Source organism: Enoplosus armatus, chromosome 18 (genome assembly GCF_043641665.1).
Source record: "Enoplosus armatus isolate fEnoArm2 chromosome 18, fEnoArm2.hap1, whole genome shotgun sequence".
Classification (NCBI taxonomy): domain Eukaryota; kingdom Metazoa; phylum Chordata; class Actinopteri; order Centrarchiformes; family Enoplosidae; genus Enoplosus; species Enoplosus armatus.
This window is the reverse complement of record NC_092197.1, coordinates 18,372,679-18,386,676: the sequence shown is the minus strand read 5'-3', so window position 1 is coordinate 18,386,676 and position 13,998 is coordinate 18,372,679. Positions and strand designations below refer to the sequence as shown.

Below are 13,998 nucleotides of genomic sequence, written 5' to 3'. Positions count from 1 at the left end.
CGCATGCTGTGCAGTGTTGTCTCTGAGCAGCACTGCCAGCCTGTGAGACTCTGCTTATCTTGTTATTTTAACAGGACTGTATTTGTTACACCCTTTATATACACAGTATATTCTGCTGTCCAGATGTTTGTAATATAAAAGATGGTCCCGCCCTTTCCTCAGTGTAATTAGCGGGCACACACACACACACACACACACACACACACGCACACACACACACACACTGCTTGGAGTATTTAGGGCCTGATAATAACAGTGCAGCACCAGAATCTGCTCCCTCTATTATTACTTCTGCTGTCCAGTAATGACGACAGATAGCGAGGTGACGTAACAGTGGTGGAAAGCTTCTTTACATTTTCGAGGTACTTGTATCTACTTGATTATTTCCGTTTTATATTACTTTCTAGTCTTGCACGTTACCAGGCTACATTTCAGGGGGTAAATATTTGCTTCTTTAGTCATTTGTAACTTTGCAGATTTAGGATATACGTCCTGTACAAACTGCAAACATCTCTGTCTTGAAGGTTCTATATGGACTTTTCAGAAAGTTGTTGTTATTAATGACACCGGTGGCCGCGAAGTGAACGGCAGTCAGCTTCCTGTTGCTCGTTCCCGTACTCGTATCCCGGGCATCAGCCAAAACATCGGCTCCGTGATACAATCTAGCTTAGCGTTTGCTAATGTTACGCAGTAACCAAGGCCAGATCCAGTTGCCCTGCCTTGCACCGCTCTTGGCTAGTGGAAAGCAATCGTTAGTTATACAACAACAATAATGATTAGTAATGTAGGATTTTATTTTTTTTGCAGGGCTATATGTTACGTTTTTCCAGCCGGCCACAGTCAGCCCAACAGCTGACCAACAACCCCTCGTTTCAGCTGGGAGATGTGTGTGAGCGGCGAGTTCACTACGCTTCACAAGCTCTCTTAGCTTTTTTCACTCCCAGTAACTAAACTCACAAAATGTCAAATGAAATACTGAATGAAATTACACCTACTTTCCTTATTAAACCCAAAAATACAACCGCACACCTTCTGAATTCAAGTTCCTCTCTTTTACTGAACTGGGACTAGCTTAACTGCCTTGATAACTCGTCATAAAACACACTTCATTCGAATGCAACAAAAACTCAAAACCGCCTGGGTAAGTCGTTCCACTGCTCACTCACATACTTCGGACGCAGACCATTAAATTAGCCACATAAAATGACAAAAACCGTGGTGGTGGTGGTGGTAAGCGCTTCACAATAATAACAGCTGAATGCATGTAAAATGTGAGTGAATTGTGGTATTATATATTGTAACCAGAGACAAAAATAATGATGAGTAATGTAGGATCTTAATTTTTTACAGGCTTTTACAAAAATGGTCCCCCTTCTGTGGAGGGATGGTCCACGCAGACAGCGTGGCACCGCAAGCGTGCAGGTGGTGGAAAGGAAAAAGACCTCAAGGCTCACGTCGGGGTGGACAATGAAGCAGTGTAAACTTTTAGACATTACTTTATTATTTCTTAAAATTGTGTGACAATGTGTGCTAGATTCTGGGTGTAAACCTTAGCTGTCCACCGGATGCCCTCAGCCTTTTCCACTATACGTCCTCGTTCACCCACACATCTGGTCCCACTTCCCCGATCAGCCCTGCAGTCACCTGCTCGCCTGCGCCTCATTCCCTAATCACCCTTCACTGCATGTATCAGTTCATGTCCTTCGTGAAATAATCTCCCTGTATCAAGCTCTGCCTCAGTTGTCCGCATTTGGGCCCTATTCCCCACGTTCCTTGCCACCCTGCTTGCACAGCCCCGACAATTGTGCCCAGCCTTCGCCCTGGCCACACCCTCCTGGTCCACAAGCTAAAAGAGTTTCTGACGGGTGTAATGACGACTTTTAATGATGGATGGCCACAGAGATAATCACGTTACCTTGCACACAAACACGCCACGCTGGACATTTCCTGCGGACCCAGTGCTCGACACAGAACACAGACTGGTTACAGCTGGCCAGTTTGAACTTCTTCCTTTTCAATTCGAGGTCAGTTGAAGGAAGTTAAGGCCTTCACAAGCTTACGTTAGCGTCGGTAAACAGTAGTCACGAGGAAAATGATCCAAAGTGCATGAATACATGAGTCTGTCTGATTCACACATGAGAGCTGATGCTTCACTCACCTTGTTACTTATCTTTACAGGGATTTATCTGTTGTGGAGCGACCCCAAATGGGTCCAGGTACAAGGGTCTCACCTCCTTAAGATATACCTACGTTAATCGTGGAAAGTTTATTTGGATCTTGACAGAATACAACGGGAAGTGAACTACAAGCTAGAATTAATGAGGAGAGAGAGAGAGAGAGAGAGAGAGAGAGAGAGAGAGAGCGTTAAACTGGAACGCAGGTTAACTGAGAGATGAACTCAACTGGTGACACTGGTACTTTCCACACACTGCTGAGGTTAACCAGTCAATGATTGTCCAGTCACAGTGCAGTATTTTAGTAACATGCGACCATGAATGTTTAGGCCAAGAGGCAACAATAAATAGTTTAGTTTAGGTTTAGAAGAAGAAAGAAGATGGGAGGAAGAAGAGCGTGGGCAGGAGAGGAGGATTTCATGGGAGAGGGTTTGAGGAAGAGGAAGAATGGATGCAGTTACGACGGGGGGGGGGGGGGGGGGGGGGGGCAGTGATGACAGGACTGCTATTAAAGCTTCCACTAATAAATGCTCTGCAGCCCATTGAGGAGCAGAGACGAAAGACACTGAGCCGAACCTAAGCATCCATGTGTGTTTTACGCACACACTGTGTCGTCATATTGCTGTTTGTTTCACATGATTTTGAAACGGCCATCATGGTGTTGAATTTAGATAGTTAGATAGTTATTCTGGACAACACAGAGCTGAAGGGTCTGAACCTTTTCTGCTCTCTGACGCAGCTTTTATTATTATTAAGATTATTTTGGAACAACTCCAGTAATTCAATAAAATGTGTACGTGCTTTGTAAACTACTGTCACAAGCGTGGAGGCAGCTCTAAAGATTATTCTAAAAGATTTGAGTCTTTTTTTTCTATTTTTGACCCTGCTAGCAGTAGGACCTTATAGTGGCGAAGCTTGGCTGATGCACATGTTGTCCTGTTAGACCAGCAGTTTGCTTAAAGCTGCAACTAATTATTATTTTCATAAGTGGAAAAAAAGTGTCAGAAAACTGACAAAAGGTCCCAGCAGTTCCAAAAAGTCACAAACCCAAAGATGTTCAATTTACGGTGATATAAAACACGGAAAAGCAGCAAATCCTCACGTCTGAGAAGCTGGAACCAGAGACTGTTTGGCAAAACAGTTCAATTATCAAGTGTTTTCAATTCATTTTCTATTGATCAACAGTATTTATGGCACTCAGAAGAGGAATCCTGATGTTTTTGGTAACCTCTGATCTCGTTTGGTACTATTGTCAGTTCAGAATATCTGTTTGTTCACATGAAATACAAAGCCCCAGAGGATAAAGCCCTTTTGTTTTAATGACACCACGACCTTCTGTTTGTACGTCAGTTGTTACCTCAAAGACATTGTGTTTTGTTTTGAGGTGTACAGTAAACAATGCAGCTGTATAAACACTGTTGGCAGACTTTGGACTTCTATTTTTATCAAAATTCAGCAAACATTAATATTTCAGTCTTAGAAATATCCCACGACCCAGACAAGAGTCTGCAGCAATGCTAGCAGCTCCGTGAGGCTGTGCTAAATGCTAACTTCAGCATGCCAACATGCTCACAATGACAATGCGATCATGCTGATGTTTAGCAGGTGTAACGTTAACCATGTTAATCCATCTTTGTTTCGCATTTTAGCATGCTAACATTTGATAATTAGCACTAAACACAAAGTACAGCTGAGGCTGATGGGAAGTTTTTGAGGTATTTGGTCTGTATAGTATATAGGTATATAGTAAATTTTGACCAGATGATGGCGCTAGATGACAAGTAAAAGCAAATAAACCTGTTGGGAACATGAATGGCAACAAATTATATGATAATCCATCAGTTTCGCTGAAAGCCTCAAATGTCAACCTCGCGGTGGCCCTGGAGGAAAATCAGAGTATCACCAAAGTCAGTAGGATTCATCCTCTGGGCACCATGAATGTCTGTACAAAACTTCACATCCAGCTGTTGAAATATTTCAGTCTGGACCAAAGCAGTTGACCAACAGACTGACATTGCCATCCCTAGAGCCATGCTACTAGCATAGCAAAAAAAAGCGTGCTCGTATTTGTCATTTTCATCACAGGGACTCACATTGTTCTTTTATCGCTTTTATTGTACAAACAATTAAATACAATCATATCACACAATAATATTTAGTCAAAAGCATCAAAAGTGTCACATTATTCTTCACCTGAATGCAAACAAACGATACTATATTAAATACTGAAGGAGGGAAAATTACAATCAGAAATGCAGCCTGCCTGGCTGAGCTGCTAAGCACAGCGAAATCACACTAAAACATGAAAAAAACGTCAAACTAATAACATCCAATGTTTAAAACCTAACTAGTGGTTGAAATTGATCAGGTATGAGACAGAGCCCACATTTTATTAAGGCCACATTTGGAGCAGGAGCAGATTTCAGTGTTTTGCTGAGAAGGACACTTCAGGACACTTCCCTGCCTCTGCACCATTCAGTTTGTAACACGACAACAATATTAACTTTAAAAAGGACTGCATGTGATGCAACTCCCTGGATGGCAAAACACACTTTTCACACACTGAATTTGTAAAATTAATGAATACAACCTTACCGACCTTTTCCTCAAGTTAGACTCCTCTGTTGGTGGTCGTAGCAGCTAACGCTAACGTTGGCCCGCTGTGTTGTCGAAAAAAACCTACTTCCCAGCTTAAAAGAGAAATACTGAAACACCTTCTACAGATATTAGGAGTCAAGCCTTAACCCTTACTTTTCTGCTTAATCAATGGTCCAAATTGTCCACTGTCAAGATTACTGGTTCAAATGAAAACCGTTCAAAAGATTCAGGATAACACACAGGGTTTCTTTTTGTCTTTTCCTTCCTATTTCCTTATAATTTAGTTGATATTCTCCTGTTCTTATTTTCATTCTCTCGCCGACCTCCACTCCCTGTGCTGTAAATCCACTCGGGGAAAGTTAGAGAGCAAGAGTTATGCGCCGTCAACATCCTTTCATGCACTTTCATAGAATTTCCATAATCCGACTACTGACTCTTTACCTCCTCCTTATCTAAAAGTCTACGTAAAAGCAGGACATGAGTGCTTGTCTAAGATTTGAACTTTGTCTCTGCCGGCTACATTTAGGTTGAGAACTGAAATTTCGAAGCTCTGAACATCTACTTATGGTACCGAAATCTCATCATTTCACAGTTTTAGTAAGGAAAAGGCGTCTCAGATGGTGCCTATGAGATCAATACATGATAAAAGAGACATTTTGTGTCATGATGTACGTTATTTTCTCTTCATGCATGTTCTTGCAGAAATGTGAGCCCTTAAATCACACATTTTGGTGGCGCTGTTTTTTTATAATACTATTTTCCATTGCTGTGTCCAGAGCTGTTTGAGAAGCTACCCGAGTCCTTTCATGTTTACTGTACCCACCAATAAAAAACGAGGCTACTTGAACAAAGATTAGAAATGTCACATGTGTTTTGCATTTTTATAATGGAGTGGAATCAAGCTATCATGTCACAGTTATAAAATGTATACTCTGATGATCGGAACGTTCTCCTTCTGCAGACTGGGGACTTTGGTTTCAGGAGGTCAAAAGTTAAGATTTAAGCGTCATACATGGGGTTGTTGAAGTTTCCCAAATTGCTGTGGTCATTGTCCAGAAGACGGCCGTAGGACGTACGTCTGGAATGGAGAAAACGGAGAAGAATATATGTATATATATATATACACAATAGAAAGAATATATATGTATTCACTAACAAAAATGAGATGAAACCTAAGGGACTACTCTTTCTTGTTATTCAAACAAGAGGTCACTGACTGTACTCACTGAGGCTAAAACCAGGGACACGTTCATAATTGCTGTTTTTCACTTAGTCAATATAAATATTATCTGCATGAAATTACATTTCACACAAAATGTCACTGCTTGAGCTTCAGGGCATTAACCGTAGCATGTTAATGTACTTTGTAGGAGATTTGTTTCAGCTCTGGACTCACCGGATCTTGTAGTGGTACAGCCCACCTAACACTAGGACGACAGCTGCGATGAACACGCAAACAATGGCTGCAACACTTCCTGGACAGAGAGAGACAGAGAAAGAGAGAGGCAATGAGTCTGAAAATATCCATTGTTGGTCAAAAAATACGCTTTACTCCTGCGATAGAGTAATGATCTGTCCAAGGGGTTCCGAAATTTCTTTCTATCTTTCAGAACTTCCCAGAATCATTTTTTGTTTCAGCTTCACCAGGTCTAACTTAAAAATGAGTTTGTGCCATCCAAAGGGTTCATGAGGTTGCCAGTCATCGTCTGAACACACCTCACGGTTCCCTTATTGGTCCGACCCATACAGTACGTGACTGGATGATTACACTTCTGTTTGTGGCTGACTTTAATCCTCTTCTGGTAAATCTCTAACTCTGTATCAGACTTGATGGGCACCTTCCCTCACAACGTAAACATGATTAAACTGACCTTTGAGCTTAAAGTATTAATTAGTAATCTCCTTGGGGGAAACTGGACCTGTGAGATGGCACCGAGGCCCCCCCCCCCGACAGCTGCCACACTCCAAATCACTCCTCTTACCTGGAAGCCGTTCACAAGTTCAAGTTCAAAAAAACCACCGCCCTAGAGAGGCGCCATAAAAGTTCTGAGTCACGTGTATTATCAGATGTAATGATTACTGGTGATGGGAAGGAAGTTCCTGCACATGAGGTACAGAGTTCAAACTCAGTTACAGGACATAAGTCCAAAGAAGGTAACTGAACTTAAGATACATATCAAAGTAAATCAAGTGAAGTAGTTTCTAATTTGCAGAGACATCGCGCTTATGAATTTTCCTGTTCTACTTCCAGCATACACTAACAGGTCTGTAGCGGCCTGTGCTGCCACAATAAATGACGTTGCCGAAAATGACGGGACGTCATGAAAAAAAACGGTCAGTTTTGTGAATGATAGAATGAGCAGGAAAAGAATTGGCCTTTTCTCTTCAAACAGCTGCTGTAAAGACTCGACTGCAAAGCAAACAAGGGAGCGCGGGAGGAAACTGTTTCATTCACATATTAACCACGGACTGACGCAGTGCCGAAGGGGGTCAAAGGAAGAGGGAGGATCAGGTAATCTCATGCTGGGACTACTGCATGCGTACATCTGACCTCTTTAATCAGAGAGCGGTGATCACCTCTGCTTTACTGGTTTCCTTTCAGGTGTGGTTGTGTGTCAGCCAATGTGTGACACAACACGAACAATTTACATAAAAAACAGATGGTAGTGTGAGATAACTTGCAGTTTACTGGCAACATACTTTGACTATGCTTTTATAATTAATTTAAGTTAATAAATAACTAGCACACCAGAGGAAATGAAGGTGAGTCCAGTGATAAACAGCAAGTCTGCATTCAGACAGCATTGTGTCATCCCAGCTTCCTCATTCATTTCAATGAGACGACAGCGTTGACACGGTGCGGGGTCCTGACACAACAAAAAAATATATATCCTGGTTCAACGTTTTCCGCAATGCAATGCCGTCAATCAAATACGTGCAAGCGCGCATTTCTGGTAGATTACTCTGTAATGTCGGGGGTGACAGCCCCCTTTGACTTCCTGTTCGGGCTGTCCTTCACTTTTAGGAGTGAAGCAGGGACATCTGTAGCGGTCGTGTGGACACTCTACTATCCTACTATATGTCTTCTTTGTAAATAAAGAAAAATAAAGTAAAATCAAGATCGAATGAGTACATCAGTTAGTTTCCATAAACCTGTCACACAACATATTTTACATTGTTTACACTTGTGAACAGCAAATGTGAAAAAAAACAAAAACAAAACTTTTTGTTGCCGCGCACCTGAGCTCAGAGCCTCTGACTTGTGTCCCTCTTGTACCACAGTGGTGGTTTGGGTGGTGCTGGTTGTAGAGCTGGTAGTAGTGGTGGTGGGGGTGATAGTGGTGGTGCTGCTCTTGGGCTGGGTGCCGGTGGGCGTGGTGGTGCTGTTGGGCTGGACGGTGGTGCTTATGGTGGTGCTGTTGGGCTGGGCGGCCGTGGTTGTGCTGTTGGGCTGGATGGTGCTGCTGATGGTGCTGCTGTTGGGCTGGGTGGCGGTGGCCATGGCGGTGGTTGTGCTGTTGGGCTGGACGGTGGTGCTGATGGTGCTGCTGTTGGGCTGGGCGGCCGTGGTTGTGCTGTTGGGCTGGATGGTGCTGCTGATGGTGCTGCTGTTGGGCTGGGTGGCGGTGGCCATGGCGGTGGTTGTGCTGTTGGGCTGGATGGTGCTGCTGATGGTGCTGCTGGGCTGGGTGGCGGTGGCCATGGCGGTGGCTGTGCTGTTGGTTTGGGGAGTGGAAGCTGCATTGTCGGTGGACTGAGATGCACTGGTGAGATGAGCAGATGACATGGCAGGTTGGGTAGCTGATGAACTCAGAGAGCTGACGGTGGTCGGCGTGTTCCCAGTATTCAGTGGAGATGCTGGCGTCAGAGTGGAGGGCGATGAAGATAATGTCGGTGTGACTGATTCATTTGTATGCTGTGCAGTTGCCGCACAGCACAACAGCAGACCTGCAATTCAAGACAGAAGATGTTTGTTACTTGCCAAAGTTAAAGTTAAAGTGCATTCCTGCAGCAACGTGTTTCAACACATAAGAGCATACGACAGCCATTCTTGTTTCTCCAATCAGCTCCTTTTTATGGCCCCCATAGTCTCTAAGAGGACCATAGATTGTTCACCTGCTCATATTCGATCTCGGTCCTCTCTGATGTCATTTGTCTTATCTTAAAGGGCCACTCCACCTATTTGACACATTAAGGTCAGTTTATTCAGCAGTCCTACTCAGCCCGTGAAAACAGTTGTATAATGTCTTCTGATAACCCTGATGATGTCATCATTGTGAGTCCAACTTTATGGAAATATAATACTAAATTGCTGGCGTACCCCTTTGCGTTTTTTGTTTCGGATTGTTATCTCTTTACAGGTACTTTTTATTTTCTTTATTTGTCTCATTGTTTACTGTTTACTCCTTTAGTCGCACTGTAGTGCTGTTGTTGTTGCTGCACATGTTATTGGACCCTGTCGGAAACAAGATGGTGCTTCTCAATGGACTCATCATGCATCATCAATACATTTGAACAATGGCTCGTCTGTTATTTCAGACAGATGTTTATCATGTGCGGGCCCTGGAAAAAGTCAGCCTCCTGGCGGAAAGTTTACGTCTTCAACAGGTACCAATGGGCTGGGCAGTCAGTGCCACAGAAGGTCTGGAAGTAAGAAAGTGCTGAGAGATGGACTAACACATTGATGGTTTAAGTCTTTTCAGGGGCTTTGTTGACAATAAGAAAAATGATAGAATAATGCCTTATCCTTTAACAATGCAGTCTGTCAGGGTATTTCAGCAGCTGGGACTTTTACAACACAGCGTCACCAACTTTCAACTTCAAAATAAAAGACTTGAGAGGCTCACAGTTAACAGTCACGGCAGAATTATGTTCTGTGAAGCAGGATCATGTCATGCTTTAGGACGAGTGTGTCGTCTTCAGCGTTTCAAGGAACAGGAAGTCAGGGCAGAGATCAGGTATGACACATTCAAGGTTTTCCCGTCTTCTTAGCACTTTGGTCATAGTGTTTCAAATGTAGTAAAAGTAGCAAAAGTGGTAATTTTTCAGCATCATCCTGTGACCGAAAGTCTCATTCTTTAGGATATGCTTCAACTGATCCTCACACATCCTCACATCACATCCTGTGATGTAAGACTGCCATCACTAGTCGCAGGTTTCAAAACAGCACGGCTTTCTTCACAGAGTCAAAGTCAAAAAAAAAAAAAAAAAAAGATTTCCTGCCACAGACCTTTAATGTCACCGACACAAATCTGTTTAATCGTCAGTAAGTTATGAAGACCAGTGGAAGTATTTTGTGTACTTTCTCACTGGAATTGCAGAGCTCAGGACCAAATCCTTCAAGAGGCATTCTGCTGTGTAAGACCCATCAAGGAGAGCAGGCTTGTGATTTTATCTTGAAAACAGCCTGTCGTTTGTAGCTTTGTTGTGAAAATTGTGAAAAATGTCTTGAAACACGCCTGACTTGGCTGTAAACAGGAAATTAGAAAACAGAAAGTCACCATCAACAGCAACTTAAATAACATTGGGAGAGATTTTCAACAATTCTAAGGGTTCAGAGCTACATCAAATAGCAACAGGGACATTTTTGCAACGGAGCCTGAATATTAATCAGAATGTACGTGGTGGTTGAGGTGACGTGTCAACTGTTTAACGTTGTACGTCCGCATTTCCCCTCTCAAATGTCACCATCTACTATTGAAATCCCCCCCCCCCCCATATTCTGACTTCCTCAAGACATTTACATGAAGGGAAATCTTCTGTGTAAAAAGAGAGAGAGAAATTTGAATGAGTGTACTCACATGTTATCAGAGTTTGCAGGCTGACCCTCATCATTGTGCTCCTTTTCACTGCATATGTCCACAAACACATGTGTAGCTGCAGCTCTGCGCGCTCTGCTCTCCGCGGACGGCTGTAGTGTGTGTGTGTGTGTGTGTGTGTGTGTGTGTGTGGCTGCCTGTGACTGTAGGTGACTGATTATATGAGCCAGGGGGGCGAGGCTACACGATGACTGAGCCACATTCAAAACCTCAGAGGGGCGGCCCAGTCGTGGCACGGAGCTGTTGTAATGATGACTTAAAAACTGAAGAGCACAGTAAATTGCGTTATAGGTGACTGTAATGTACTGGCAGTATACTTTTAAAGGTCATACTTTAAACTAATTCAATGTAATATCACTAATATTCCTACAGGTGCTTATACTGTGCTATACTACTGTATAGTGCATACAGTGTTGATTTATTGTTTACCTCCTTTCCTCATCACTATAATTTCCAAAATATTCCTGTAATATTCAATATTGATTTTGTTATTATTATTTTTTTCAAATATTTAATTAAAAATGAAATATATATTTTTTTGGGTATGTACGCATGTGATTGCTTGGATTATTAATCGGTGACATCTTAGTTGTGATCATTAATATACGCCAGCAGAGAGCAGAACACGCATTTAGAATGTGGCCTGGGGCGTCTCAACCAGCAAAGTGATTTAAAAAAGATCCCAGTATGACACCACACAGGTAATCTACGAGTCCATGCAACACAATACATTGAAGTTGTAATGAATAAATGACCCGTTAAACTGCTTTAAACAGTCCCTTGAGGCATCGTTGGTTGAAAAAAAACCCCAAAAACATTTGAAAACAAGGCAGAAAGAATTGAGCTTACCAGACCTCTGTGGCCCACTCCTCATCTCTATTTGAGGCTAGTGGCCCAAGGCTACATGGAGCCACTACAAGCATGATACACCTGAATATCTGACTCAAGTGTCGGTGGGTTGGGTAGATGAGGACCCTCTTCTTAGTCGTCCGTGGAGGAACAGCTGTGGGAGGGAGAGAGTTTAACATGCAGATACTGAAGGAATCAGCTGTTAATGTGATATGGTATTATTCAAATTATTCAAATTAATATTATTTATTATTCAAACGGGAGCAAATAATCCTGAAACTGCATTGTAAATAACTGGAATCACTTTGTCTCTCCATCCATTATTATTGCTATCTAATTTTATTTGTACGACATTGTAAACTGAAATCTTTTTACCATGTTGTGAAGAATTTAAAAATCTGCTTTTGTGTCTCACAGTTTGCCGGCTGGTTCTCATGCTTTCCCCAGTTTTACTTCTTCCACATAAAAAAGCTGAACTTCTTGAACGTGTTTGAACTTTTTCTCTTAAGTTCAGTGACACTGTCTCATACACAAATACATAAATCGGGGGTATTCCCCAAAACTATGAAAATCATCTTCAGCTGGCAGAATTCTTTAAAGAATTAAAAAAAAACAGATTTCAAGTGTGGGTGCATGGCAGAGTTTACTTCCATACCAGCAGAGCTGACTGGCATGTAAGGCTGACCCTCATCACTGCCTGCCAGCGTATTTCCCCCAATATCGTAGACGTGTTGTGCTGCATGCAGCTCTGTGCCCTCTGCTTCCTGTGGATAGCGGCAGTAGTGCGTCTGGCTGATTGTGACTGTGGGTGACTGATTATAAGAGCCTGGGCATGAGGCCGAGTGATCGAGGAGAACTGACCGTGTCATGTTGCGCTGGAAGTAAGGATGTCTTCTTTTGCCAAGGAACAGGAAGTTTAACGAAAAAGTGTAACTTATGAAATGTTGTTAGAGTCCCCAGAGCCCATGCGAGGAGAACTAATTGGGCCTTCACCCGGACGAAAGATCACAAAGAAGAACCGCCAGTTGCCTGGAGATCGCAGCTCGAACATTTTTATTGACAAACACACAACCTTGTGGTCCCGACGTGGATCTCTCCCAGGATGGCCTCTCCAGCACACGCTTTCCTCAGCAGAAGCAAAATATGCTGTCGGCTTTCCTGTCAGAATTAGCACCAGAGAGAATATTTCTGCACTATAAGCACTTGATCAGACAATAACCCCAAAAACTGCCACACTGGCTAATGACAGGGTTTAGTCTTCCTGTCTTGTGAATGTTTTTTTTTTCTTTCAGCTCCTCAGGCAGACGGTTCCACAGTATAGGGGCCCTGGTTCGATCAGTCCTGTCTATCTATATTCTAGACTGCAGTTTGGACTCATCAGGAGTGCTTTACCAAAGGATCTGAGGTTTGTGCTCATGTTTAGGTGACTAAAAGGCCCTAAACAGGGATCAGATAGTGTGATGCCTCTGAGCCTAAATCTGAGGGGCCAGCATACTGCGTCAGAAGCGCTTGCTGGATGGTTGAAGACCTTCTGAAAACCTCCTCCCCCCATACCTTTCTGATGTGGGATTAGCTTGAGCCGTGTCGGACCATTGCTGTAACTCTACAATCTGACATTCACACGCGCTTATGTGCAACACTATGAATGTCTTCAAAAGACTGTCTGACAATGTTCGCCTATATCCCTGTGATTAAACAATACCATGCCCCCTGCCCCCTTTTACGACAGTGGCTTTTCACTTCACGAACGAGCTCTAAATGGAGCATGAACTGACCCTTAAGCTTTGCTCCTAAACAAACAGGTAGGGGGTGAAGAGATGCTGGGGTGAGGCTGAAAGCTTTTTTAATTTGGCTTAAAGCCTCAGAGTGAAACTGAAATGTGGCTACGACCTGTAAAGAGGGAGTTGCAGCAGTCTGAATGTGGAGCTAAGAAAAGAAAAGATGAGCCACCACTTCAAGGTCAGTGAGTGATAAATTGATTTTAATGGGAAAAAAACAAAACTGCACCTAGTTGTCTAACAGCAATTTGAAGTAAAGTTGATTTAAGGGAATTCAAGCAACTGTTTCCGCGGCGTGACGAGTGTCGTGACTAGCACAATGCAGTCTGGACACGCCATCGTTGGGAAATACACACTTGTGTGAGGCATTTAACCGATAGGTCCTGATCACAGGCCGATGCTTACGATCCACCGGCGTAACGTGGTTTTTGTGCAGGGCTGCCACAAGTCTCGCAGGCTGCAACTTGCGATTATTCTATATCATTTTATTTATTGTTTAGTCTGTAAAATGCTTGTTTAGTCAGGGGAACAGCCCAAAACCCAGAGAGAATGCGTTGACAATGATATTAAACGGAGAAAAGCCGCAAATCCTCACTTTTTTTTGCACAGCTCTCCGTGAATTCACCTTCCACAGTTATCTTCAACAGTGATTTATCTTTCAGAGATTTTTTATTGATGAGCGATATTAAAGCGTGCCAAGAGCATTGAATGAATAGCATCTTTTTTCTTTTTTTTATTGTGCATATTTCATGTTTTTGAGTTTTTATTCAAATGTATTGT

At 42.8% G+C, this 13,998-nt stretch overlaps 1 protein-coding gene across 1 annotated transcript; it reads right to left on the bottom strand.

The window, feature by feature from the left end:
* Nucleotides 1-4,268: 4,268 nt before the first annotated feature.
* Nucleotides 4,269-10,602, bottom strand: parm1 (prostate androgen-regulated mucin-like protein 1). Its single transcript, XM_070924918.1, has 4 exons — nt 10,574-10,602; nt 8,013-8,720; nt 6,169-6,247; nt 4,269-5,850 (listed from the first exon to the last, which is right to left on the bottom strand). The coding sequence occupies exons 2-4, from the start codon at nt 8,557-8,559 to the stop codon at nt 5,772-5,774; spliced, it is 705 nt and encodes a 234-aa protein (XP_070781019.1). The 5' UTR covers nt 8,560-8,720; nt 10,574-10,602; the 3' UTR covers nt 4,269-5,771.
* Nucleotides 10,603-13,998: the final 3,396 nt, after the last annotated feature.

What these genes read in the sequence shown, in the direction of transcription:
- parm1 (XM_070924918.1), bottom strand. Translation starts at nt 8,559, where the DNA reads ATGTCATCTGCTCATCTCACCAGTGCATCTCAGTCCACCGACAATGCA. An exon ending in GTCAGAGGCTCTGAGCTCAG is followed by an intron (nt 6,248 to 8,012) that starts GTGCGCGGCAAC and finishes CTCTCTGTCCAG; the next exon opens with GAAGTGTTGCAGCCATTGTT. An exon ending in CTGTACCACTACAAGATCCG is followed by an intron (nt 5,851 to 6,168) that starts GTGAGTCCAGAG and finishes TCTCCATTCCAG; the next exon opens with ACGTACGTCCTACGGCCGTC.